A 27,565-nucleotide genomic window follows, 5' to 3' on the forward strand; every position below is an offset into this window, starting at 1 on the left:
CCACGGCTGGTTGTGGCGCAGCCCGGAATATGAACCTGGGTCTGCGATGCAGTGCCTTAGACCGCTGCGCCACTCAGGAGAAGCAGGTTTTCTTTTTCAATCGAATAGATTTATTTTGCTATGATACGGGCTAGTATTTATTTCCATAAGATAACCCTAACTTAATATAGCCCGTATTATAAACCTGTATTATGGCAACATTTGCCACCATGTGTGCTAATTAACTCGATTTGTCAAAAATACTGCTTAGACTAGGTTATTATGGCTGATGTAGTTTGTTTTGTCTAAGGGTGTGGGGGGGAGCTTGTTTCCTTCCCTGACTTGGTGTGTGTTTGAAATCAACTACATTGTCGTCAGACTACGCAGAACCACTGATCTACAAATCACCTTTCATTTTAGTCTTGAGTAATTATATTCTGTGCTTCACCCTGCTGAAACTCATCCCCTCAAACACACTATTTACATTTTAACATTTGACTTACAATCAGCACATTCAATTAAGATTGGTATAACAAGCACATATCAGAGTCATTTCAAGTGAAACCTTCCTCATAAAAGCAGGTATCAGTGAAATCTGTGCTAGTAAGAAAATATAAGTTCCAGTATTCACACGAGAAAGATGAGTAAGGTAGTAAGGTGTTCTGTTTTTTCCCCCTAGGTGTAGGGTGAAGGGAGGTCAACCAAGGTACTGAGAGACCGTCTCTTCAAAGAGCACCTTGGTTGACCTCTGGCCAGGTGGAGAGCAGACTGATCCTCAAACTGTCTGTTTCCCCTCATGCCAGGTGGAGAGCAGAGGCTCCAGTGTGGACCCACAGATGAAGGTGGAGAACATGGAGGTCCAGCAGAAGCCTTCCCGTGGGGGGGGAGATGCCTCCTCCCCTACACCACAGAGCCCAGGCGTCAAGAAAGAGAAACAGAAAGACAACAAAAGCGACGACTCTGAAACCAAGGGTCAGGATGTTCCACCGCCAAAAAGGTATTTACAAGTCTTGTGTTGTTCATAACAGAAATCACACAATTATAACACGAAGAACCTAAAAGGCACACTTTTCTTGTATTGATCAACATCTATAGGTGCACAAAAGCACTTTCAAAAACACCCACAGACTCGCACAGCGCTACTATCCACTGTTGTCTGTGTACACAATGTTGTGTTTATTTCCAAACACGTTTCTGAGAGAGGAAATCCACTCTAACTACAGGTACAGAAGCAAAGTAAGTATTCATACTCCTTGACTTATTCTACATGTTGTTGTCTTCCAGCCTGAATTCAAAATGGTTTAAATACATGTATTTGTCTCAACAATCTACAAACAATACCCCATAATGACGTAATAATGTTTTTAGAATTTTTGCAAATTGATTGAAAAGTAAATACAGAAATATTTCATTTACATAATTATTCACACTCCTAAGTTAATACTTTGTAGAAGCGCTGTTGGTGGCGATTTCAGCTGTGAATCTTTTTGGGTAAGTCTCTAAGAGCATTTCACTTGTCAAGCTCTGTCGAGTTGATCGTTACTTGCTAGACAGCCATTTTCAAGGCTTGCCATACATTTTAAAGATGATTTAAGCGAACTGTAACAATGTCACTCAGGAACATTCAATGGCGTCTTGGTAAGCAACTCCCAGTGTATATTTGGCCTTGTGTTTTAGGTTATTGTCTTGCTGAAAGGTGAATTTGTCTCTGAAAGATTTTCCTCTAGGATTTTGCCTGTACTTATAGCTGTATTCTGTTCCTTTAAAAAAATATAATGTTATTCCCCTTTTTTTCACCCCAATTACATGGTATCCAATTGGTAATAGTTACAGTCTTGTCTCATCGCTGCAACTCCCATACGGACTCGGGAGAGCGAAGGTCGAGAGCCATGTCCTCCGAAACACAACCCAAGGACCCATGGACCTCCTGGTCGCGGTCGGCTGCGACAGAGCCTTGGCTCAAACGCAGAGTCTCTGGTGTCACAGCTAGCACTGCGATGCAGTGCCTTGGACCACTGCGCCACCCGGGAGGCCTTCTGTTTCTTTTTATCCCAAAAAACTCCCTAGTACTTGCCGATGACAAGCATACCCATAACATGCTTCCACCACTGTTCATTGAAAAACCTCCCAAGTCTTTGTGGTTGAATCTGTGTTTGAAATTCAGTACTCATTTGTGTGGTACAGAAATCATGATCACCACTATTATTGAACATGGAATGAGTACATGCAATTTAAGCATATTTTTTACTCCTGGATTTAATTAGGCTTTCCATAACAAAAGGTTTGAATACTTACTGACTCAAGACATTTCAGCTTTACATTTTTTATTGTTTTCTACAAACAAAATTCCACTTTGACATTGTGTGTGTGTGTGTGTGTGTGTGTGTGTGTGTGTGTGTGTGTGTGTGTGTGTGTGTGTGTGTGTGTGTGTGTGTGTGTGTGTGTGTGTGTGTGTGTGTGTGTGTGTGTGTGTGTGTGTGTGTGTGTGTGTGTGTGTGTGTGTGTGTGTGTGCGTGGATCAGTGACATAATCTCAATTGAATCCATTTTAAATTTGGGCTGTAACACAACCAAATGTGTAAAAGGTAAAGGGGTGTGAATACTTTCTGAAGGCCCTGTATGAGGAAGGGTGGAGATGGGGATGGAACCCCAGTCTCCGGTGGAGGAGGTGCTTGTGCCCGGGAGTGTTACACATTCGACCATGGATCAGCACATTTGAAATCCCTTTTATCAGTACCGATCACGCACACCGCTACTTGGCTAATACAATACTCATGATTATACTCTGTATCATTTTGTTTGGTCCAATTTCAGGATTCCTCCAGGGAAAAAACAGGTCTCTGCAAGTGAGAGACTCACAATCTATTTCCACGCTGTCCTCTCGAAGGATTTCAAGCTGAACCCGGACGAGGACCGCATCTTCATCAGGGCTGGGGGGAACATTGGGAACTGGAAAACCGATTCCGTTGAGCTCACTGTGTCTAAGTAGGTTTTTATTGACATGTATCAGCCGTCAGTTTAGTCAAATATGTTGAATATTTATTCAATAGGAACCTGCTTATAATGTTCAACGTTGTTCCCATCTATCTCACATAGAAAACAACCGACTCGTGGTGGGGGTTAAATGTTTATGTTGTGTAACAGAGGATAAACCAATGCATTACCTCCTACAGGGATCTTGGAGAGCATGGGTTCCTAGTCGAAGGGAGCTTGATCACAAGCAAATCTAATGCAACTGTGTCCATACCATACAAGTACCTCGTCTACAAGCTTAAAAAGCAAAAGTACGAGTATGAGTACATATACAAACTGGATTCTAACTACCCCACCACCAACAGATGTCTTTTTGTCAAATCCCATCTGCTTAATGAAGAAGGTGGGTGCAGTTGCTATAACAACTTCTATAGCAGTTCTTTATTGTAAGTCACTGATTTTAAAATGTTCCATTTTCTTCATGTAAGTACAAAACCTTGTTGATTTTTGTCATACATCTATTTGGTATTGCTCGTCTATTTTGCTCACACTGTCTTACATGTGAGGAAATTGTTTGAAATGTACGCAAATATATTAAGCAATGATTTTGTTTGGTTTCAGGGGACTGGCATCAGTATGATGACATCATCTGTGTGGAGCCATCCAAGAACGTGCTCAAGCGGCTAAAAGACGCTTTATGGCCGGAACAAAGGAAAAGTGTCATCGAAGGCCGAGAAATTGCAGGGAAAGTTATGCTGGAGAGTATATTTGACCTCCTCAGGAGCTGGACTGACATTAACTTCAAGAGTTTCCTCAATCAGCTGAATCAGTTTTACCAGATCTACGGGAACCCGTTTGTCTATGAGGAGACACATAAGAAATGGTACTCCTTAGACTACGACGAAAAAGATGTAAGTGAAATTGTTAATGTCACACGGCTCCGGAGCTCTCTCCTTCCACCTATCCGAAACTCCGAAACCCTCTCCATCTTCCAGTGCTGCCTAAAGACCCACTGCTTCACCCTGGCCTACACGTACCCCCACCCCCACCTACCTGAATGCTAATGCATGCACGGATGTTACCCCCCGCCCCCTAGCTGTTTGGCCTTTGCTTGTTTTGCTGTCTCCTGCCCAGCCTCCCCTCTTCTGATTTGTCCCAGTTATTTTGTTGCTGTTAGAAGTGGAATGAGAGCAAGCATTTCACTGTGTCTATTTGCTTGACTTGTAGAAAAGATGACACCCGCTCATATGATTTTAACTCTGCCCAATAAACGTGCGGACGCTGCACAATGTTGTAAATGTATAGAGGTAATATTGTGTGTGGGAATGATCATTTCTATAATGATTGATGTTGTTTTTTCACATGTATTTTTCATTTGGTTGTCTTATTGTACGTTCCTTTTGTATGTGGAAGGGAAAAGCAAATGGATGAGTGTTGAGTTGCAGTGTGCAACCGTCCCCAAAACAAATCTGTTAACATTCACTGTTTGTTCTGCCTCCCCAAGGTCAGGAAGCTGCTGAAGCAGTTCATGCTGGATAACGTTGTTCCTCAGCTGCAGAAGGAGGGTGAGGGGAAGAGCTGCTTCATCCAGGACCCCATGAGGGCAGCTGTGGTCATGCTGTACGTGTGGAAGCAGTTCGGCCTCAAGCTGGACCACGGAGAGTCCACCCGGCTCTGCAGTGCCCTGTGCTTGCCCAAGCTGCCCAAAGACTCCTTTCTGCAGTACTGGACCGACTTCGCCCAAGACGTCTCCGGTCTCAAAAAGTGGGTTTTGGCGTCAGGATTTCTGCTTATTTTTTGCCTATTGCAGACATTATGATTATTGTTTATTTTTATACAAGATGTAATCATTTGCATTAGTCAAACTGAGTAATATATTTTATACACATCTTCTCAAAACAGTTTCTAACAAAGTGCTTGTTAGTGGATGAGTTGATGCTGATTTAGTGGATGAGTTGACGGATGAGTTAATGCTGATATATTTATTTTTGTGTGAAAACCAACCTGAAAATCAACCTGTTGTATTTTTCTCTGCACTAGCTTGCCAGACATGTTGGTGGCTCTGATCAACAGTGTGAAGACTGAAGGGCCCCGGTGGATTTTGGTGCTCCCCCTGCTCCACCTCCTCAAGGGATCCTCCAAACCGTTCAAACCCTTATCTACCACAGTCACCCCCAAGTACGAGCAGTCCTGGGCGGGCCTCCAAGGCCTCAAAGCAGACTACATGACACGCAACAGCCAGGACAGGAGGTACGGTACTTCTATTCTCCCTGTGGTATTAGAAAGTCATTCTTATTGTCTCAATAGATTACGATAAAGGTTTGGCCTTTCGGAATTATGTCCTGTTCCTTTTTTGGTAAACAAACAAAGAAATTAAATACCCTGTAGAAATTCCTAAAAATGATATATATATATTATACATATTGCCGTTGGGTAAGTATTCAGACCCCTTCACTTTTTCCACATTTTGTTACGTTACATTGATAAAATGTTTTTAAAAATCCTCAGCAATCTACACACAATACCCCATAATGGCAAAGCGAAAACAGGTTTTTAGAATATTTTCAAATGTACAAATGCATATTGATGTATTTGGTAGCACTTTTCCTTTGCCTCCAACCCCATTCGATTTGTGGAACGGATGTGGGTGGGGCTAGGTCTACATAAGGGTGCAAATGTTAATTTTTTTGCAAAAGCTCTGACGAAGGGTGTGAGTTATAGAAACATCTCAAGGATGATCAACAGAAACAGGATTTTTTTATTTTTAATACATTTGTAAAAAAACATTCTAAACCTGTTTTCGCTTTGTCATTATGGGTTATTGTGTGTTGATTGCTGAGTTTTATATTTTTACATTTAATTATTTTTTTAATAAAGTTGTAATGTAACAAAATGTGGAACTAGTGAAGGGGTCTGAATACTTTCTGAAGGCTCTGCATATCATTTTTATTTTTTATTGATGATATCCCATATTTTTTCACTCCTTTTTTTTTTAGAGCGATGTTGAATCTCATGAAAAACAATGGCCATCTGGTTGAGGTGGACAGACTAGTGTCTCGGTCCTGGATGTGTCTGATGACCATAGAGGACTTGGTGGAATGCAGCATACTCATCAACGTGGAACTGCTGGACCTGCTCCAAGTCTTCACTCTGAGGGCCCCTCAAGATGTCACCTACAGCAACAAGCAGGTGAGCTGGACACTAGTTTCCCCCCTGACTACATTGCCTACAGAAAGTATTCACATCCCTTGATTTACTCCACATTTTGTTGTGTTGCAAAGTGGGATTAAAATGGATATACTTTACTTGTTAACGATCTACACAAAATATTCTAACATTTTGTAAAAAAAAAAATATAAAAATATATTAGAGTATTAAACCCCAAGAGTCAATACATGTTAGAATCACATTTGGCAGCAATTACAACTGTGAGTCTTTCTGGGAGTTTTTCACACCTGGATTGTGCAACATTTGCCCATTTATTCTTTTCAAATCTCTTCAAGCTCTGTCAAATGTGTTGTTGATCATTGTTAGACGACCATTTTCTGGTCTTGCCATTGATTTTAAAGTAGATTTAAGTCAAAACTGTAACTTGGCCACTCCGGAACATTCACTGTCTTCTTGGTAAGCAACTCCAGTGTAGATTTGGCCTTGTGTTTTAGGTTGTTGTCCTGCTGAAAGGTGAATTCATCTACCAGTGTCTGGTGGAAAGTAGACTGAACAAGTTTTTAATCTAGGATGCTTACCTCCATTCCATTTCAGCTGATTATTTCAACTGATTGGTTATGTGTCTTGTTAAGCAAATTATTACTCTAATTTATTTAGGCTTGCCGTAACACAAAGGTTGTACTTATTGACTCAATATATTTCAGCTTTGTATTTTTAATTAATTAGTGAAACATTTGAAAAACATCATTCCACTTTGATATTATGGGGTATTCTGTTTAGGCCAGTGACAATCTGAATGTAATCCTAATTTAAATTCAGGCTGTAACACAACAAAACGTGGAAAAGGTCAAGTCGGGTGTGAATACTTTCTTAAGGCACAGTATGTAAAGCCCATTGAGCTACTGGTACGTGTGCTATATAGATAAATCCAATCAGTTGTTTTTCTAACTAGTTGAAGAAGTAATACCCTGTAGGAGTGGGCTATGGTAGTTCAGCGGTCTTAGCCGCTGCCTCCAGAACACAGGAGTGTATATATAGGAGTACATATCATATACTCCTGCAGCATGGGTTTGAATCCGGCCCACAGCTTTTTCAGCATACTCTCTCCTCGATCTCTATCCAATAAACCCATAATGTGTTTAAAAGTATTATAGAGCATTGAAAGTTTCAAATCAACGTGTTTTTTAACAATGTGTTTTTTTTCTGCCCTGCAGTGTGTGTCGGACACTCTCTCACATATTCAAAGCAATCTAATCGAGGAGAAATACAGGTGATTGACTTACTGTAACTAATTTGGTTGACTCGATTCCTTTTGATCTTTGATGATAGTTATTGTACAACATCCACTGTTTTTTGTGGTTGCAGTTGTTTTAGTGAGGCGTATGGCAGAGAGTGCTTGGCAACTGCAGTGAAGCTTTTTGAGAAGATCTGCAAAGGAGTCCGATCCACTTCAACCTACACGCAGAACTTCACAGACATCCCTGTGGCATGCATGAACATGGTTGTCTCAATATCTGAGTTTGCCCGGGCCTTTGAGTCACAGGTATGTGGAGTTCAAGTAGAAAATGTCTGATGACTCATTTAGACTTTGCCCAAGATAAGCGTTTGGCCAACAGCATGTTTGTACTGACTCTAGATAACAAGGTTATTTATTAAACAGAAAATACATTGAGAAAGACATCTTTGAATCTGACCACTATCTTCTATTTCAGGGAAAATACTATATTATCATAATACATAGGTGCCGATACGATATGTATTGGGATTCTATATGCACACTCTGCTAACCCTGATGTCCTTGCCGTGTCTGAATCCTGGCTCAGGAAGGCCACCAAAAATTCTGAGATTTCCATACCCAACTATAACATTTTCCGTCAAGATAGAACTGCCAAAGGGGAGGAGTTGCAGTCTACTGCAGAGATAGCCTGCAAAGTAATGTCATACTTTCCAGGTCCATACTTAAACAGTTCGAACTACTAATTTTAAAAATTACTCTCTCCAGAAATAAGTCTCTCACTGTTGCCGCCTGCTACCGACCCCCCTCAGCTCCCAGCTCTGGACACCATTTGTGATTTGATTGCCCCCCATCTAGCTTCAGAGTTTGTTCTGTTAGGTGACCTAAACTGGGATATGCTTAACACCCCGGCAGTCCTACAATCTAAGCTAGATGCCCTCAATCTCACACAAATCATCAAGGAACCCACCAGGTACAACCCTAAATCTGTAAACATGGGCACCCTCATAGACGTCATCCTGACCAACTGGCCCTCCAAATACACCTCCGCTGTCTTCAACCAGGATCTCAGCGATCACTGCCTCATTGCCTGCATCCGCTACGGATCCGCAGTCAAACGACCACCCCTCATCACTGTCAAACGTTCTCTAAAACAAGCAGGCCTTTCTAATCGACCTGGCCCGGGTATCCGTGAAGAATATTGACCTCATCCCGTCAGTTGAGGATGCCTGGTCATTCTTTAAAAGTAACTTCCCCACCATTTTAGATAAGCATGCTCCGTTCAAAAAAATGCAGAACTAAGAACAGATATAGCCCTTGGTTCACTCCAGACCTGACTGCCCTCGACCAGCATAAAAGCATCCTGTGGCGGACTGCAATAGCATCGAATAGTCCTCGCGATATGCAACTGTTCAGGGAAGTCAGGAACCAATACACGCAGTCAGTCAGGAAAGCAAAGGCCAGCTTCTTCAGGCAGAAATTTGCATCCTGTAGCTCTAACTCGAAAAAGTTCTGGGACACTGTGAAGTCCATGGAGAACAAGAGCACCTCCTCCCAGCTGCCCACTGCACTGAGGCTCGGTAACACGGTCACCACCGATAAATCCATGATTATCGAAAACTTCAACAAGCATTTCTCAACGGCTGGCCATGCCTTCCTCCTGGCTACTCACCCAAGCCTCTCCAGGTTCTTCTTTACCCAAATCCAGATAGCAGATGTTCTGAAAGAGCTGCAAACCTGGACCCGTACAAATCAGCTGGTCTTGACAATCTGGTCCCTCTATTTCTGAAACTATCCACCGCCATTGTTGCAACCCCTATTACCAGCATGTTCAACCTCTATTTCATATCGTCTGAGATCCCCAAGGATTAGAAAGCTGCCGCAGTCATCCCCCTCTTCAAAGGGGGAGACACCCTGGACCCAAACTGTTACAGACCTATATCCATCCTGCCCTGCCTATCTAAGGTCTTCGAAAGCCAAGTCAACAAACAGGTCACTGACCATCTCGAATCCCACTGTACCTTCTCCGCTGTGCAATCTGGTTTCCGAGCCGGTCACGGGTGCACCTCAGCCACGCTCAAGGTACTAAACGATATCATAACCGCCGTCGATAAAAGACAGTACTGTGCAGCCGTCTTCATCGACCTTGCCAAGGCTTTCGACTCTGTCAATCACCATATTCTTATCGGCAGACTCAGTAGCCTCGGTTTTTCTGATGACTGCCTTGCCTGGTTCACCAACTACTTTGCAGACAGAGATCAGTGTGTCAAATCGGAGGGCATGCTGTCCGGTCCTCTAGCAGTCTCATGGGGGTGCCACAGGGTTTAATTCTCGGGCCGACTCTTTTCTCTGTATATATCAATGATGTTGCTCTTGCTGCGGGCGATTCCCTGATCCACCTCTACGCAGACGACAACATTCTGTATACTTCCGGCCCGTCCTTGGACACTGTGCTATCTAACCTCCAAACGAGCTTCAACGCCATACAACACTTCTTCCGTGGCCTCCAACTGCTCTTAAATGCTAGTAAAACCAAATGCATGCTTTTCAACCGTTCGCTGCCTGCAACCGCACGCCCGACGAGCATCACCACCCTGGATGGTTCCGACCTAGAATATGTGGACATCTGTAAGTACCTAGGTGTCTGGCTAGACTGTAAACTCTCCTTCCAGATTCATATCAAACATCTCCAATCTAAAATCAAATCTAGAGTCGGCTTTCTATTCCGCAACAAAGCCTCCTTCACTCACGCCGCCAAACTTACCCTAGTAAAACTGACTATCCTACCGATCCTCGACTTCGGCGACGTCATCTACAAAATAGCTTCCAACACTCTACTCAGCAAACTGGATGCAGTTTATCACAGTGCCATCCGTTTTGTTACTAAAGCACCTTATACCACCCACTACTGCGACCTGTATGCTCTAGTCGGCTGGCCCTTGCTACATATTCGTCGCCAGACCCACTGGCTCCAGGTCATCTACAACTCCATGCTTGGTAAAGCTCCGCCTTATCTCAGTTCACTGGTCACGATGGCAACACCCACCCGTAGCACGCGCTCCAGCAGGTGTATCTCACTGATCATCCCTAAAGCCAACACCTCCTTTGGCCGCTTTTCCTTCCAGTTCTCTGCTGCCAATGACTGGAACAAATTGCAAAAATCGCTGAAGTTGGAGACTTTTATCTCCCTCACCAACTTCAAACATCTGCTATCTGAGCAGCTAACCGATCGCTGCAGCTGTACATAGTCTATCGGTAAATAGCCCACCCAATTTTACCTACCTCTTCCCCGTACTGTTTTTATTTATTTACTTTTCTGCTCTTTTGCACACCAATATCTCTACCTGTACATGACCATCTGATCATTTATCATTCCAGTGTTAATCTGCAAAATTGTAATTATTCGCCTACCTCCTCATGCCTTTTGCACACAATGTATATAGACTCTCTTTTTTTCTACTGTGTTATTGACTTGTTAATTGTTTACTCCATGTGTAACTCTGTGTTGTCTGTTCACACTGCTATGCTTTATCTTGGCCAGGTCGCAGTTGCAAATGAGAACTTGTTCTCAACTAGCCTACCTGGTTAAATAAAGGTGAAATAAAAATGTTTAAAAAATCATGATTCTTTATTGTGATTCTATGTTACAAACATATTGCTCACTATATGTCTGCTGCAGAGCGATAAGAGAGAGCATGAGAAAAATGAAAAAAGTTTTGATCAAGTCGGGGAAATAATAGTTTCAAAACATGTTGGTTCACTATTTAAAAAGAAGATGGAGACTAAGCTCTAAAAGGAGAAATACCAGAGTTTTGGTGCAGGTACAGCTGACGAGTTCAGACCATAGAAAAATATTTTGCTCAAACGGACATACCTATTAAAGTCAATTTTCTGTCATGGGTGGACCGGTGGCCATATTGAGTGTACCCATGAGTGTTCCAGTCAAATTGCTGTGGTTTGAGGGTCTTTGTCCATTCTAGTAGTTGTATTTCTATGGTTGAGACATTTCCGAAAAAGGATGGAAATAACTTATCATTCCTTTCAAGGCAACTAAGGACGTGGAAAGAGAGCATATGCATGCCAAGGAGCTGGATCTGCTATCCGAGGCGATGGTGATCGTCAGATCCTGGATCGGCACAACCTTCAGAGACCGGTTGCTGGCCAGGGGTGTGACCACCTTGTACCTCAGTGTAAATGTCACCACAGAGATAGAGGTGAGAAAATGAATCATTTTTGTTGTGCAAATCATGACCTTGATTATTATTTTTTCATGTGTAGTTCTATATTGTTTTTGTTTTTTCTGACAATGCTATTTTTTTATTTGCCAGATGTGGAACAACATAATCTCTCTCAAGTTCGCCAATGACAATTTCACAAAAGAATGGAGACAAACGTTCACTAGGGACTTGGAGGGCAAATTGAAACAGGTATGAAACTTCCACACATACAGTAGAATTGAGACCAGACTGAAATATCTATTGGTGAAATGACTGAAATACCTTTTCTGCACTCTTCTGCACTTCTAGGAGTCTCCTCTGGATCAGATAGAGATCTACTGTTCCAAGATTGAGGTCCTGAATGAATCTCACCCTCACGTAGCCAAGAGTATCGAGAAATGTGCCCTAGAAGCTGTCACCTCACTGTGTCAGGTAAGTAGACTGGTTACACTTTACTTAAATACAGATTCAATATACAGTACCAGTCAAGTTTGGACAAAACTCTTTCTTTATTTGCACTATTTTCTACATTGTAGAATAATACTGAAGACATCAAAACTATGAAATAACACATGAAATCATGTAGTAACCAAAAACGTGTCAAACAAATCAAAATATTTTGGGGATTCTTCAAAGTAGCAACCCTTTTGCCTTGATGACAGCTTTGCACACTCTTGGCATTCTCTCAACCAGCTTCATGAGATAGTCACCTGGAATGCATTTTAATTAACAGGTGTGCCTTGATAAAAGTTAATTTGTGGAATTTCTTTCCTTAATGCGTTTGAGCCAAACAGTTGTGTTGTGACAAGGTAGGGGGGGTATATAGAAGATAGCCCTATTTGGTCAAATACCAAGTCCATATTTGACAAGAACTGCTCAAATAAGCAAAGAGAAATGACAGTCCATCATTACTTTAAGACATGAAGGTCAGTCAATCCGGAAAACCATCAAGTGCTATGATGAAACTGGCTCTCATGAGGACCGCCACAGGAAAGGAAGACCCAGAGTTACCTCTGCTGCAGAGGATAAGTTCATTACAGTTAACTGCACCTCTGATTGCCCAAATAAATGCTTCACAGAGTTCAAGTAACAGACACATGTCAACATCAACTGTTCAGAGGAGACTGTGTGAATCAGGGTTTCATGATCAAATTGCTGCAAAGAAACCACTACTAAAGGACACCAGTAAGAAGAAGAGACTTGCTTGGGCCAAGAAACACGAGCAATGGACATTCGACTGGTGGAAATCTGTCCTTCGGTCTGATGAGTCCAAATGTGAGATTTTTGGTTCCAACCACCGTGTCTTTGTGAGACACAGAGTAGGTGATTGGATGATCTCCGCATGTGTGGTTACCACCATGAGCATGGAGGCGGAGATGTGGGGGTGCTTTGCTGGTGACACTGTCTGTGATTTATTTAGAATTCAAGGCACACTTAACCAGCATGGCTACCACAGCATTCTGCAGCGATCATTTGTTTTTCAACAGGACAATGACCCAAAACACACCCCCAGGTTGTGTAAGGGCTATTTGACCAAGGAGAGTGATGGAGTGCTGTATCAGATGACCTGGCCTCCACAATCACCCGATCTCAACCCTATTGAGATGGTTTAGGATGAGTTGGACCGCAGAGTGAAGGAAAAGAAGCCAAGAAGTGCTCAGCATATGTGGGAACTCCTTCAAGACTGTTGGAAAAGCATTCCAGGAGAAGCTGGTTGTGAGAATGTCAAGAGTATGCAAAGCTGTCATCAAGGCAAAGGGTGGCTACTTTGAAGAATTTCTACTTTAAAATATATTTTGATTTGTTTAACACTTTTTTGGTTACTACATGATTCCATATCCAGTTTTGATGTCTTCACCATTATTTTACAATGTAAGAAAAATGAATGAGTAGGTGTGTCCAAACTTTTTATCTTTTATAAACAGGTATGAGCCCATATTAAACTCAACCGCTTCTGAATGAAATGGAAAATGAACCTTGATGAAGAAGTTGGCTAAGACATAAACCTAATCTCTTATTTTAGTAATTCACATCCTGTACAAATCTCAATCTCTTAAATGTTTTTTTTCTTTCACACAGAGCAAGTCCGAGGGTAAACTCTTTGACCGGTTGAAGATCAACTGGAAGTTTGGCAAACTCATCTCAACCATCATCCAGAAGTCCTGGCCGAGAGATGAGCGTGGTAATTACCACGAAGACGACGACGTGGTCTTTCAACACCTGCTCTCCTGGACAGCCGCCAAGAACATCTTCCAGCTACACGGTACTTCCATCAGTCTATTTACTGTTCTTCCATCAGTCTATTTACTGTTGTTCCATCAGTCTATTTACTGTTGTTCCATCAGTCTATTTACTGTTCTTCCATCAGTCTATTTACTGTTCTTCCATCAGTCTATTTACTGTTCTTCCATCAGTCTATTTACTGTTGTTCCATCAGTCTATTTACTGTTCTTCCATCAGTCTATTTACTGTTGTTCCATCAGTCTATTTACTGTTCTTCCATCAGTCTATTTATTTCCATCAGTCATTTACTGTTCTTCCATCATCAGTTCTATTTACTGTTCTTCCTGTTCTTTAATCAGTCTATTTACTCTTCTTCCATCAGTCTATTTACTGTTCTTCCCAGTCTATTTAGTTCTTCCATCAGTCTATTTACTGTTCTTCCATCAGTCTATTTACTGTTGTTCCATCAGTCTATTTACTGTTCTTCCATCAGTCTATTTACTGTTCTTCCATCAGTCTATTTACTGTTCTTCCATCAGTCTATTTACTGTTCTTCCATCAGTCTATTTACTGTTCTTCCATCAGTCTATTTACTGTTCTTCCATCAGTCTATTTACTGTTCTTCCATCAGTCTATTTACTGTTCTTCCATCAGTCAATTTACTGTTCTTCCATCAGTCTATTTACTGTTCTTCCATCAGTCTATTTACTGTTCTTCCATCAGTCTATTTACTGTTCTCCATCAGTCAATTTACTGTTCTTCCATCAGTCTATTTACTGTTCTTCCATCAGTCTATTTACTGTTCTTCCATCAGTATATTTACTGTTCTTTAATCAGTATATTTACTCTTCTTTAATCAGCCTATTTACCTGTTTTAGTGTATGGTCTGATTTCTTGATGATTTTGGCTGCCGTATGGTCCCGAAAGACTCTCTTCTGGCCGTCTTTGGCCATCACTGTGTCCCAGCCTTGGTGATGTTTTTGGAGTTCAATTGTATGTGGTGTTTAATAGTTTTTGTGATCTCAATGAGACTTTTCTGGTTTCAAATTGAGAGTCCTGTAACTGTCTCAAGCATTTAACCCATCTTGTTTCAGTATCCAGCTGCTTTTTATTGTAATGTAAATCATATGTGGTTTTAGGTGCAGATGAAAAGCTGATTGAGCAGCTCTCTGAAGAAGCCAGGGACAGGATGGCCATAGCTATCTCGTCCTTCACTGCCATCTCCAACCAGCTGGTCCACGGAAACATCCGGATCAAACTGCTCAACTCCGTCTTGGAGAAGAGGGATACTTTCACAGAGCTGCTGAAAATAGGTAATGAAAGGTTGTGTTTTTTAGGGTGGAAAATGTCCATTCCATGTTCATCTTTTTCAGAAATCCTGGTTGGAAGATTCTTTCCTCTGAGAATTCCTCAACCGGGATTAAAACAAAACAAAAAAAAGAATACAACTTTTGGAACATTTCCATAATTTTGCAACCCGAGTTCTTTGTTCAAATGAAAGGATTTCATAATGTTGATAAAGGCTGTCTTCTTTTATTAGTCTTAGTGCTGTTTGCTTATGAAATGTGTGTTTTTGATCTAAATGCAGACTGTCTTTCGGAGAATGAGCGCTACAAGGACAGCGCCCCCATGAAAAGGCTGCTAATGTGTAGGCAGGAGGAGGTGAAAGCTGTCTACCATGAGAAGGAGCTGGTGGAAGTCCTGCTTACCATGAGCCGCAAACTACAGGAACATGTCGTAGGTAGGTGTGTTTGTGTGTGTGTACTCAGTCAAAGGTCCACAAAAAGCTGCTAAGCAGGTCTGTGTTTGTGAGAATTCAAATGTGTGAGTTAAAGTAAAATCTTTCCAGGGAAGGTTGCATTTGGCCAGTCTGATCAGTGGTCCTAATCGTTTTCATGCTTTTCCCTCTGTTGCAGTTCAATTTGAAGGCTTGGAAGCAAGACTACAGACCAACATCGAAGCAATGACCCTTGACCAATTCATGGAGGTCCATCCATTTGATCAACTCTCTTCTCCAACGGCCGGTGTAGTCACCTTCTTCGAACTTGAGGACGACGTGAGAGAGATGGCAGAGGTTCTGCACATATTTAAAGACAGCTACATCTTCAAGTTGTGCTGGGAGAAACAGGCCCGAGACCTTGCCAGAAGAGATGCATGTGATGAAGACTATGACCCTGAGGAATCGGTTGACTACTTTGTAGGACCAGTCGAGATACACAGCGATATTTTTCTTCCTTGCTACGCGAAGTACGATAAGATCTACAAATGCCTGAAGAACGGCAGCCTTCGGCTCGAAGAGGTCGATACTCTCTTCAAGGCCTACAGGGGCAAGTACGAAGAGCTGGCGCAGGACTTGGACATCATGTGCAGAAACGACAAGTCGGATAACAAACAGTGGATCCAGAGAAGGGTGCACCAGATTGAGCAGTACCACGAGCTTCACCTGGCTGTGGAGTCTGCTCAGGTCATCATGTTGGTCAAGCAGACGCTCAACCTTCAAGGCAACTTCCAAGTCCTGCAGACACTGCTAGAAGTTGTGAGTTGGTGTGAATTGCCATTTCATTTATTTATCACAGGTTTAAAACAAATGTCATCTTGTTTTGTGCACATTCACTGACGTTGCTAGCTTGCTAGTTACCTTGGTAATAAACGTATTCTAGCCAACCAACTGTACTAAGCTACCGCTCAAACATAGAAAATGTTAGCAAGTTTGCTTTTGCCACTAGGCAACATTGTATCAGCTTTCTAGCCACCACTGTCCTGGCCACCATTGCTGAAAATGTCAGTGCTTGTTAAAAGTTGGTTTTACAAATTAATGCATCGCGCAGATGTCGATTTGAGCTGACACCCGTGGCGTTTTCCTGCACGGAACTAAACTGTGTATTAAACCTTTCAGCCAATCAGAACCAAGTATTCAGCCAAGTACTGGTAGAACAAACAATACTCAAACAAATTCTGTATTTCTCTGTTGTCAGACGCATGAGGACTTTAAGAGGGAGCACCTGGATCGTATTGACAATGACCTGATGCAGACAAAGCTGGTTCTGGTGGACATCACAGAGCCCCGCAGACTGTGTCTCCAGGAGCTCGGCCTCAGGAAAAACTTTGTCATCTGGGTTAAAGAGGCTCTTGAAGGTACACGGGGTGATCATCTTTACCTTCAAGAGAGTAACCTGTCAGTAATCAGTCACTAACTATATCTATTGAAAATAGACAGTCATGTTTCATGTAATTATGTTTCATGTGATTATCATGAGGTCTCATGTTATTTGTTATACTGTATCTGAACTGCTTGTCTGCACAATTACCCATTGTGGGATAAATGTAGTGCTATTGGATTAATCAGTCTGTTGTGCTCTATTCCAGATATCAACGAGCTTAAAGTGTTTGTTGACCTGGCTTCCATCTCTGCTGGGGAGAATGACCTCGACGTGGACCGTGTGGCCTGCTTCCATGATGCTGTCCTGGGTTACTCTCCGATGCTGTATGAATTGAAGCCAGACTCCGGTTTCCAGGCCTTCAAGGAGGTGCTGAAGAAGCTGTGGAGGGCATTGGACAATGACAACAACCTCCCAAAGAAGCTGGTGAGGACGTTTTATGATATTTAACTTACTTTCAACCTACCTCAAATAAGCCAAAACTTCAAAAAGATAACTATCCCTTTAAAAGTGGAAAACTACCTGACTGTGAATGTCCTTATTGCAGCGCGACACAGCACGCCACCTGGAGTGGTTGAAGACTGTGAAGGACAGCCATGGATCTGTGGAACTATCCTCTCTCTCCTTAGCATCAGCCATCAACAGTAAAGGAATCTACATCATCAGTGCCCAGAACCAAAAGAAGGTAGGCCTGAACAACAATCCATAGAATATACAGTTGTTAGTTTCAACCATCTTTAGAATTATCATCTGTTACTCATGTTCATTTTAGCCAGAACTTTGTTCCAACTGCTTACCGACACTTTGAAGTTAGGTTAAAACGTTTACCACTCCAGTGTGTAGAATGATACTTCAGTGGATTAGAATATTTGTCATAGTTCTACAGTGCCATTCTTCAGCATCATTTTTGTCTTTTTGTCCTTCCAGTTGAGCCTGGACACGGCCCTGAAACTGCAGATCCCAGAGGAGCACGACGAGGGCCATGAGATGCGCCGTTACTCCCTGGAGGACCTGAGGGAACTGCAGAACAAACTCATGCTCATGTCTGGGAAAGGGGACCAGGGCCAGTGCGAGGTGGACCAGTTTGCAGAGGTACTGTAGTATTTTTCTTTCTTTAATTTAACCTCTTATTTAACCATGTCAGTTAAGGTTGAAGCCTCTTCTTCAGGGTGAGCTTGGTAGTCATATCGTTATAGAAGAGAGGAGCATTTGGTATGGGATGTTATAAACAAGGATTCCCTTTGTGTTCTTTTCCTCAGGTTTTCGCCAGTGTCCAGAGGCTGGCTGTGGCATTCATTGCCCTGTTCACAGCAGGGAACCCCCTGTTCAGACACTGGGAAGCCAATATCAACTGTAGTTCCCTCAGCCAAGACGCCGGCATCATCATGGACTTCAACCTCGGCAGCGTTGTCAGTGTGATTATGGTGGAGGGCAGCATCGTGGAGCAGCTTCCTGAGCTGTGCAGGAAGATGGAGAAGTGTCTGAAGTACTGGAACGACTTCATGGACAAACAGAGATCCCACAATTACTACCTGAACTACTACACCGCCGAGCAGATTGTGTACCTGTGCAGTAAGCTGACTCAGCAGAATGTGTCGAATTTGGAGGACCAAGTTCTCATGATGCTCTCCTTTGTCAAACCCAACTGCACAGCTTCTGATCTTAGGCAAACCTGGCACACACTGCAATACGAGATCCTCACTAACCCACCTGTGCAAAATGAGGACATTGACTTCCAGACTTTTGTTGAGGTGCCGAGCGGTGTACAGGGAGGTCTGGATTTCATTGGAGAGTTGAATCTCTCTTCAGACAATCTTCCAAGTCTTGTGGAGCACATTAGCGGCTCAGGAAAGTTGGACTTGATGTGGAACGCCTACATGAGAGACATGAATTCTTTCCTCCCAGACACTCTCGACGTCCGAAGCTTCGGAAAACTGCTAGAAATTCTGGCCAACATAGGTGATGTGAATGAAGGAGACATGGCTGATGAGAAGAAATACAAAAGCATTGAAAGATTGATGCCCAAGGGCCTGGCTATCGGAAGTCCAAACCTCATAGTTTCTCCACACGACGAGATCCTGACGTCTTGCATCTCCATTTACATGAGCAGCAAACACGAGCCGCTGCCTACATACGATGAGGTCCTACTGTGCAACTCCTCCACGCCTTACGAGCAGGTGGAGCTGTTCCTCAGACGCTGCCTCACTACCGGCTACAGAGGAGAGAAGATTTACACCATGCTCTACGGCGATCAGCTTCGCTACGAAGTCAGCTCCAAGGTGGAGAGCTTTTTCCAGCGAATTAAAATGCAGAGCAGGAAGGACTATAGGCTCGTGATCATCTGCAGCTCGGACAGAGAGCATGCCTACCTTCCCTCAGCCTTCAGCCAGTACAGGTTACACATGGTGCCCCAGGAACCCCTGAGCAGCATCCAGAGGTACCTCAACAAACACTACACGGTCCCGTCAGATCAGAGCAGTGCTGCTGCTGTGTTCAAGGACAGGATGTTTGTTGGAGTTGTGTCGTCCAGTAGAGCTGGAGTTGGTGAGTATATTTGGCCTTCAGTTTATGTAAACTCCTGTGTTGATCAGTGAATTGGTGGTTTGATATATCCTACTTATCCGCTGGATTTATGCTTAAAATAATGACATGTTCTTGGCACTTTCAGGTAAGTCCCTTTACATCAAGAGGCTGTATGAAAAACTGAAACACTCCACCAAGAAGCCGTCACTGCTGAAATGCATCCGCTTGATCGAGCCAAGGGTTGATGAGAATGTTATTCTTCAGTCTCTGCTGAATACCCCCAAGTCGAAAGAGCTCATCATCTTCCACTTCGATGTCACATCTTCGGTAAATATACTGTAGCCTATTGGTCATTTTAATTTGTTTAGTGATAGTTTAACTATTTTTTGATAGAATGTTTACCAAATAGATTCATTTAGTGATATTTTGATTAAATTATTTTTTAAACATGTTTTATCAACAGGTGCGGAAAGGCCTCTATGAGTTTCTCTTTAAACTGTTGGTCTTGGGATATTTGATGGATTCTGAGGGAAGGATGTGGAAATGCAGCAACAAACAGCTTTATGTCATTGAGATCCTACAGTCAACAGTTAACTTGCCCAGAAATGGCCCAAGAACGGTAAATATTTAGTCTCTTGGTGTTAAATCCCATACATTTTCATTGTGATAAGAGAAAAAGAACACTTACACTTTCGTTCCTCACACTTTATTTATATACAGAATGCACGTGCCAACTCCACATTCCTGGATGTGTTCCCAAATGTCTTCTGCCGCCCACCAAAAGAGGTTCTAGATCTGGAAATGAGGATGAGGGAGGACCCCTCCTTTGTAAAGCTTGAAGACCCATTCATGGATGACAAAGAGTTCAGGAGTGAAGCATACCAACGACCCTACCAGTATCTGACCCGTTTCCATAATCAAATCGACCTGGACACCTTCATGTACAATGGGGTGGAAGGCACCTATGTAGAATGTCTACAGATGCTCTTTATGTTCTGTGGCATAATGGACCCATCGTGGGCCGAGTTAAGGAATTTCGCATGGTTCCTAAACCTTCAACTACGAGACTGTGAGACGTCAGTCTTTTGTGATGCCTCTTTCACCGGGGACACCCTCCAGGGATTCAAGAACTTTGTGGTGGACTTCATGATTCTGATGGCCAAAGACTTTGCCACACCGTCCCTCAGCATCTCTGACCAGAGCCCCGGGAGGCAGCAAATGGACCTGACTGGGGTCAGCGATGAAGACTTGGCACCCTTCCGGATCAGGAAGAGATGGGAGTCAGAACCACATCCATACATCTTCTTCAACGATGACCATGTGTCCATGACCTTCATTGGCTTCCATCTTCAGCCCAACGAACAGAACTCTGTTGACGCCATCGATCCATCCACAAGAAGGGTGATCAAAAGAGACATCATGACCAGAGAGCTGTATGAGGGTCTAAAGCTACAGAGAGTCCCTTTCAATATCGACTTTGACCAACTGCCCAGAGGGGAGAAGATTGAACGCCTTTGCAATGTCTTGGGAATCCAGTGGCCTCTTGATCCTGATGAAACATATGAGCTCACCACTGACAATATACTGAAGATGCTGGCCATCCACATGCGTTTCAGGTGTGGCATCCCAGTCATCATCATGGGGGAGACAGGCTGTGGGAAGACAAGGCTCATTAAATTCCTATGTGAACTTAGGAGGAGCGGAGTGGCCACGGAAAACATGAAGCTAGTCAAAGTTCATGGTGGAACCAGCTCAGACATGATCTACACCAAAATCCGGGAAGCAGAAGCCATTGCGTTCACCAACAAACAAGGCTACAACTTTGACTCTGTCCTCTTCTTTGACGAAGCCAACACCACGGAAGCCATCAGCAGTATCAAGGAAGTCCTCTGTGATAATACAGTGGAGGGAGAGTGTTTGGTGCCCCATTGCGGCTTGCAGATCATCGCCGCATGCAACCCTTACAGAAAACACACTGATGAGATGATTCAGAGGTTGGAATCTGCTGGACTGGGATATCGAGTCCGAGCTGAAGAGACTGATGAGAAGCTGGGCTCCATCCCTCTCCGCCAGTTGGTGTACAGAGTCCAGGCCTTGCCCCCCAGCATGATACCTCTGGTGTGGGACTTTGGCCAGCTCAATGATCACACTGAAAAAATGTACATCCAGCAGATTGTCCAGAGGGTGGTTGAGACCAACACAATTGATATAGTATACACCAGGTTGATCGCGGATGTCCTGTCTGCTTCGCAGAGGTACATGCGGACAAGGAAAGACGAATGTAGCTTCGTAAGTCTGAGGGATGTAGAACGTTGCATGCAAGCCTTTGTGTGGTTCTACAAAAATCATGCGATGCTGCTTGCTGAGCTAAATCAGTATCAGAGAAATCAAAATGCAGAGAGGAGTGAGAGGAACCAGAGGGAGCCAGAAGCAAGAGACCCAGTCTTGTGGTCTGTAGTGATGGCTCTGGGAATATGCTACCATGCCTGTTTGGAAAACAAGGACAAGTACAGACAGAGAATCTGCAAATACCTCACTGAAACCTACACCCCATTCAAAGTGATGCAGGAGATCTCCCTCATGCAGGATCTCCTTCTGAGCGGAGTGCCCTTGGGTGAAACTATTGCACGAAACAACGCTCTGAAAGAGAATGTCTTCATGATGGTGGTCTGCATAGAGCTGAGAATTCCCCTCTTCTTGGTGGGGAAACCTGGGAGTTCAAAATCTCTGTCTAAAACCTTGGTGGCAGACGCCATGCAGGGCCAAGCCGCACACTCTGACCTCTACAAAAGGCTTAAGCAGATTCACCTGGTGTCCTTCCAGTGCAGCCCTCACTCCACACCGGAGGGCATCATCAACACATTCAAGCAATGTGGTCGCTTCCAGGAGGGGAAGAACCTGAAGGAGTATATATCTGTGGTGGTGCTGGATGAGATTGGCTTGGCTGAGGATTCTCCCAAAATGCCCCTGAAAACCCTCCATCCTCTGCTGGAAGAGGGATGCATCGATGATGAGCCGCTACCGCACAAAAAGGTTGGATTCATCGGCATCTCCAACTGGGCTTTGGATCCTGCGAAGATGAATAGAGGCATTTTCGTCTCACGTTGCGACCCCGACGAGAAAGAGCTGATTGAGAGCGCTAAAGGCATATGCTCGTCTGACACAATGATTTTGGAGAAGGTCAGGGATTTCTTCCAACCCTTTGCCAGAGCCTACCTAAACATCTGCCGTAAACAAGGGAAAGGTTTCTTTGGTTTGCGTGACTACTACAGCTTGATCAAGATGGTTTTCGCAGTGACCAAGGCTTCTGAACAGAGGCCTAGTGCAGAGAAGATTGTGGAGGCGGTCCTCAGGAACTTCAGTGGCAGGGACGACGTGGATGCAGTCACAGTCTTCACCCAAAGGCTCCAGAAGATACAGATCAACCTGAATCTGGAGAGCATCAGCACCATCGATCTTGTCAGACAAAACATTTCTGCGATTGGCCAGGAGGATGAGTGCCGCTACTTGCTAGTTCTGACCAAGAACTATGCAGCACTACAGATCCTGCAGCAGACTTTCTTCTCCGAGAGCTGCCAGCCAGAGATTATCTTCGGGTCTAGCTTCCCCAAGGACCAAGAGTACACCCAGATCTGCCGCAACATCAACCGAGTCAAGATCTGCATGGAAACCGGTCGAACCGTCGTGCTCCTGAACTTGCAGAACCTCTATGAAAGTCTCTACGATGCTCTGAACCAGTACTACGTCTGCTTGGGAGGACAGAAGTACGTTGACCTGGGACTGGGGACACATCGTGTCAAATGCAGAGTACACAAAGACTTCAGGCTCATTGTCATTGAGGAGAAAGAGGTGGTCTACAAACAGTTTCCAATCCCTCTCATCAACAGGCTTGAGAAGCACTATCTGGACATCCATACAGTTCTCAAGGAAGAACAAAGAGCAGTTGTTGTGGAGTTGGAGAAATGGGTTGGTCAGTTTGTGGCCCTCAATAACCAACACACCATGGCCCCCCAGACATACAAGTACCTACCTCCTGACGTTTTCATTGGCTACCATTCCGACACGTGTGCTTCGGTGGTCCTCCAAATGACAGAGAAGCAAAGGGGAGAGACAGACATTTCCGACCCCCAAAGAAGAGTCCTGGACGAGGCCAAACTGATCCTTCTGAACTGTGCCACTCCAGACTCGGTGGTTCGGCTGGACTGCACTGTTCTCCCCAGGGTGGAGAGTGAACATCTGGCCAGGATCTACTTTGAGGACCAGAAGCACAGCTCTTTGGCCGACTTCATCTTCTCTCACACTCAACAGGACGAGCAGTGCCATTCGTCCTTCATAGAGGTAACAATTTGTTATATATATATATTTTTTTTAATTACCACAATCAAATGTAGGCTTTCAATATTCCAATAATTCTTAGTTTTTTCAGAAATCTTGATTGGGGGATTCCCGTAATCAGGAGGGACTTTAGGACAACTTTAGGACATGACATTATATAACTCTTATTAAACGTTTGTTTATATAGTCCTATTTTTTATTTTATTTTTTTTACTTTCCAAGGTGACTACCTTTTCCAGACTTTTAACAGCATCAGATGTTGGGCCACTGGAAGATGTGGTGAACAATGTGGAGCTTCTCTCTCTTCAGCAGTTTGACACTGAGCTCTCCTTCCTCAAGAAGATCAGGTTTGACACCTTTTAGTTCATCCTCATCATGCTTTATTGATTGTCCATTAGCCGTTGAGTTGAAACCTTTTGGTCAGGTTAAAAACATTGCTCTCTTCTTAGTCATTTCCTCACATCTGGAAATGGGAGAGAGAATACATCTGGCAACAAAATCCTGATCATTCAGTCAGATTTTGATGAAGCGTCGCACAGTGCAAATCTCATTGCCTCCGCCAAGTAAGTGAAGTCTGGAATACATGTCATTAAATAAATACATTTAAAAAAACAAAATCTGATTATATCTAATAATTTATCTAATTCATTTCAGATATTCTGCCATCAATGAAATCAACAAATCAAGACAAGTGGAGATGGGAGGCAAGGTCTTCGTCTACTTCATTACTAAATTGCCAAGAATGGAAGGAGGAACATCCTATGTCGGATTTCATGGAGGTGAAGTTATCATTGGTTCAAACATTTTACAACTTTAGAACATGTTGAAATGGGATACGTGCTCAAAAGATAATCTGAGATTGAAAACTTTTGTAAAAAAAAACCTTATGAAGTTATTATTTTTTCTAAATCCAATATAGACCCCTGGAGGTCGGTTCATATTGATGACCTCAGAAGATCGAAAGATATTGTGTCAGATATCAAAGCCTTGAGAAACCTTACCATCAGTCAACTGTTTGAGGAGAAAAAGGATGAGCCTGAAGGTGAATGACCTTTAAGACTAGTATTGATGATCATGACAAAATGTCTTCGTACTGATACACTTCTTCAGAAAAAATGACCTGTTGACATAGCTAAAAGAGCCTTGTATGTTTATGCACAGCGATGGAGGTAGATGACATGTACACTGAGACAGAGCAACAGGAATTGGAACATGAAGACCAAACAGTGAGTTTTACACCATTACTTACCCGCCAGTGTTGTGATTGGCTGTGATATTTGTCTATTGATTTCTCTTCGCCAGAGGGGCATCCTTTGTCAAAATGGGATTGCCGTTCTGACTTCGTGTTATTTAGTGCAAATCGCAAATGTCATTTCCTGGTTGCTAAAATTCCACACTCAGTTTCAGTTTGTGACAAAACAAGCACTGAAATTGCACAAACAGTGTAGAAATCATCATAGTTTTGGTTGAAAGGTCCTATATGACAGGTCTACACTATTTAGCATTATAAACTGAGTTACAATCTAATGCTTTAAAAGAGGATGCACTTTTGGATGATAGACTTTAACATTTTAATATTTAGGTGTTATTATTTGCTACAATATTGTTTTGGCATTCTGTATGATTGACTTCCTCTTGTAAGAATGACAGTAAATACTGCAAAAATTCAAAACAATCCTGTTTGTAGCACCATTTAAATATCATGTGCACCTCTAACCCCTGTTGTTTTACTGTACACAAACCCTGTTGTTTTACTGCACCTAACCCCTGTTGTTTTACTGTACACAAACCCTGTTGTTTTGGAACACCTTCCTCGTGTTTCATGTGTCTTGACCATGTTCCTACTGCAGAGCTGGGGGAGTGTTGTGGACACCACGGCGCTGGTACGTAGCTGTGTGCAGAGCGCAGTGGGCATGCTCAGAGACCAGCTGGAGGGCGGAGTCCGTAGTACCAGGAGAGTGGAGATTCTGCTCACACTTCTGACTGACAACCAACAAATAAGAGGTAGGATAACTACTATAGTACTAATTGTTTATTTTTAGATTTTTAAAGCGACTTGGAGATTCTTCTTGTAGTAATAAGTGCTATATAAAATAAATCTGTTATTATTGCTGTTTAGGCCAATTCTTAATAACTGTTTACCCATTGGCGTGCTAAATCTAAGCAGTAGTGCGTGCTGGCGCCGGAGAAGTTTGAAAATTGAGAGACTCAACAAGCGATCTCCATACTTCTCTGGCATTACCATATCCAAGCTTGCATGGATACAGCACAACAATGGGTCATCATTGACATGCATTCCATTCTCAATGATAATACTCAGACTATGAATGTTCTTGAACAGCTGAATTTCTGAGGACCGTGAAGAGGCGTCTTTACTCGTTGCTGTCGAACCATGATGACAACACGCTCAAACTGTCCTCAAATAACTGGGTCATCAAGGAGGCGTCCAACATTGACGCACTGCAGGAAGGAGGGACATTCAGGTGAGTGACCACTATGATTTCAAAACCTCTTATGCCAGTACAAATCCTCATTGTAAATTCAAAGGGACTTTAAAGATAACTTTTTTTAACTAACTCTTTAAAAGGGACATAAGATATTTTTGATTGGCCAAATAACCATACATTTTGCCTTGTACCATATTGCCCATAAACGGCTCTGTTAAACTGATTTTCTCCTTTTTTGTACCAGACACACCCTATGGAAAAGGGTGCAGGCTGTGGTTATTCCCTTCTTGGCCCAGCTGGTCTCTGTCATCGACCGCGACCGCAACCTGGACATTCTGCTGGACTCCAACTCTGGAGAGGCGGTTAAGAAACTCTGGTTGGACATCTTTGGGAACGACAAACTACTCGAGGTTCCCTACACAACACTGGACCGCAAGTAAGTACTGTACTATCACAGCAATAGTTATGTTGTTGGGCTAGAGAGCATAGAAATGAAATGACAAGAACAGCCATTTCTAATCAAGTTTTTGTTCTACAATGGGTGGACCGGCGGCCATATTGAGTATTCCAGTCAAATTACCATGGTCTGAGGGGCTTTGTCCCTTCTAGTAATTATATTTCTGTGTTCAAGACTAGAGATGCTGTCTTCTGTCAGCTCTGATTCTAGAATGTCAGTGAATCAACAACTCCCTCTCTCTTGCCACTCTATATTAACCCCTCCCTTCCTGCCCCAGTTCAGAGTCAAAGACCATCCTGGTCCAGAACTACATTGGGCTGGACAAGAACATCGGCTGTATCATGCCCTTCAGCTGGAGGATCAGGGACTACCTGGATGAACTCTGGGTCCATGCTCTCCAGCATGAAGGTAGTGGGTTATGACAATACCTCATACGTCTAACTTATATGTCAGGGATCATCAACTAGATTCAGCCGAGGGCCCATTTTCTTTTTTTGTTGGGGGACCGGAACATAATTACAAATCATTTGTAGACTGCAAGAAGCCCAAACAGATATGTTTGACTAAAACATAATCATTTCAAGCCTTGCTTACATTTGTATATAATCACGTTTCTCTCTGTTATGCTTTGGAACAGATTTCTTACATTTAAATCACTTGGAGCTGATTTCCTGGTGTTTTTAGAAAAGTATTCTATTTTTTTATCAGAAAACCTTAAGGCCTCCAGTTTGGGAACCCTGTTATGTTGTAGCCAGGGGTTGTATTGGAGGATCGTTAATTTATTTAGTGAATAGGGCATTACGTTTTGACCAACGTTCAGCATTGTTTTAGACTACAACCAGGGATGTAGCA

At 43.1% G+C, this 27,565-nt stretch overlaps 1 protein-coding gene across 1 annotated transcript in view; it reads left to right on the plus strand.

Annotated features, from left to right (window-relative positions):
• LOC135554692 (E3 ubiquitin-protein ligase rnf213-alpha-like) overlaps positions 1 to 27,565 on the plus strand; it is a 68,783-nt gene that overhangs the window by 6,004 nt on the left and 35,214 nt on the right. The window contains 33 exon segments of the mRNA XM_064987115.1: positions 783 to 976; positions 2,793 to 2,963; positions 3,152 to 3,354; positions 3,573 to 3,862; positions 4,456 to 4,715; positions 4,992 to 5,201; positions 5,948 to 6,140; positions 7,334 to 7,389; positions 7,485 to 7,662; positions 11,400 to 11,567; positions 11,682 to 11,780; positions 11,880 to 12,002; positions 13,650 to 13,833; positions 14,933 to 15,106; positions 15,382 to 15,534; positions 15,710 to 16,329; positions 16,769 to 16,928; positions 17,160 to 17,377; positions 17,499 to 17,636; positions 17,879 to 18,043; positions 18,211 to 19,495; positions 19,620 to 19,801; positions 19,938 to 20,093; positions 20,195 to 23,812; positions 24,032 to 24,156; positions 24,259 to 24,372; positions 24,464 to 24,588; positions 24,729 to 24,851; positions 24,971 to 25,035; positions 25,660 to 25,813; positions 26,151 to 26,292; positions 26,501 to 26,692; positions 26,991 to 27,121. Of these exon segments, the coding sequence (XP_064843187.1) occupies positions 783 to 976; positions 2,793 to 2,963; positions 3,152 to 3,354; positions 3,573 to 3,862; positions 4,456 to 4,715; positions 4,992 to 5,201; positions 5,948 to 6,140; positions 7,334 to 7,389; positions 7,485 to 7,662; positions 11,400 to 11,567; positions 11,682 to 11,780; positions 11,880 to 12,002; positions 13,650 to 13,833; positions 14,933 to 15,106; positions 15,382 to 15,534; positions 15,710 to 16,329; positions 16,769 to 16,928; positions 17,160 to 17,377; positions 17,499 to 17,636; positions 17,879 to 18,043; positions 18,211 to 19,495; positions 19,620 to 19,801; positions 19,938 to 20,093; positions 20,195 to 23,812; positions 24,032 to 24,156; positions 24,259 to 24,372; positions 24,464 to 24,588; positions 24,729 to 24,851; positions 24,971 to 25,035; positions 25,660 to 25,813; positions 26,151 to 26,292; positions 26,501 to 26,692; positions 26,991 to 27,121 (10,369 nt within the window).

Source organism: Oncorhynchus masou, chromosome 14, assembly GCF_036934945.1.
Source record: "Oncorhynchus masou masou isolate Uvic2021 chromosome 14, UVic_Omas_1.1, whole genome shotgun sequence".
Classification (NCBI taxonomy): Eukaryota; Metazoa; Chordata; class Actinopteri; order Salmoniformes; family Salmonidae; genus Oncorhynchus; species Oncorhynchus masou.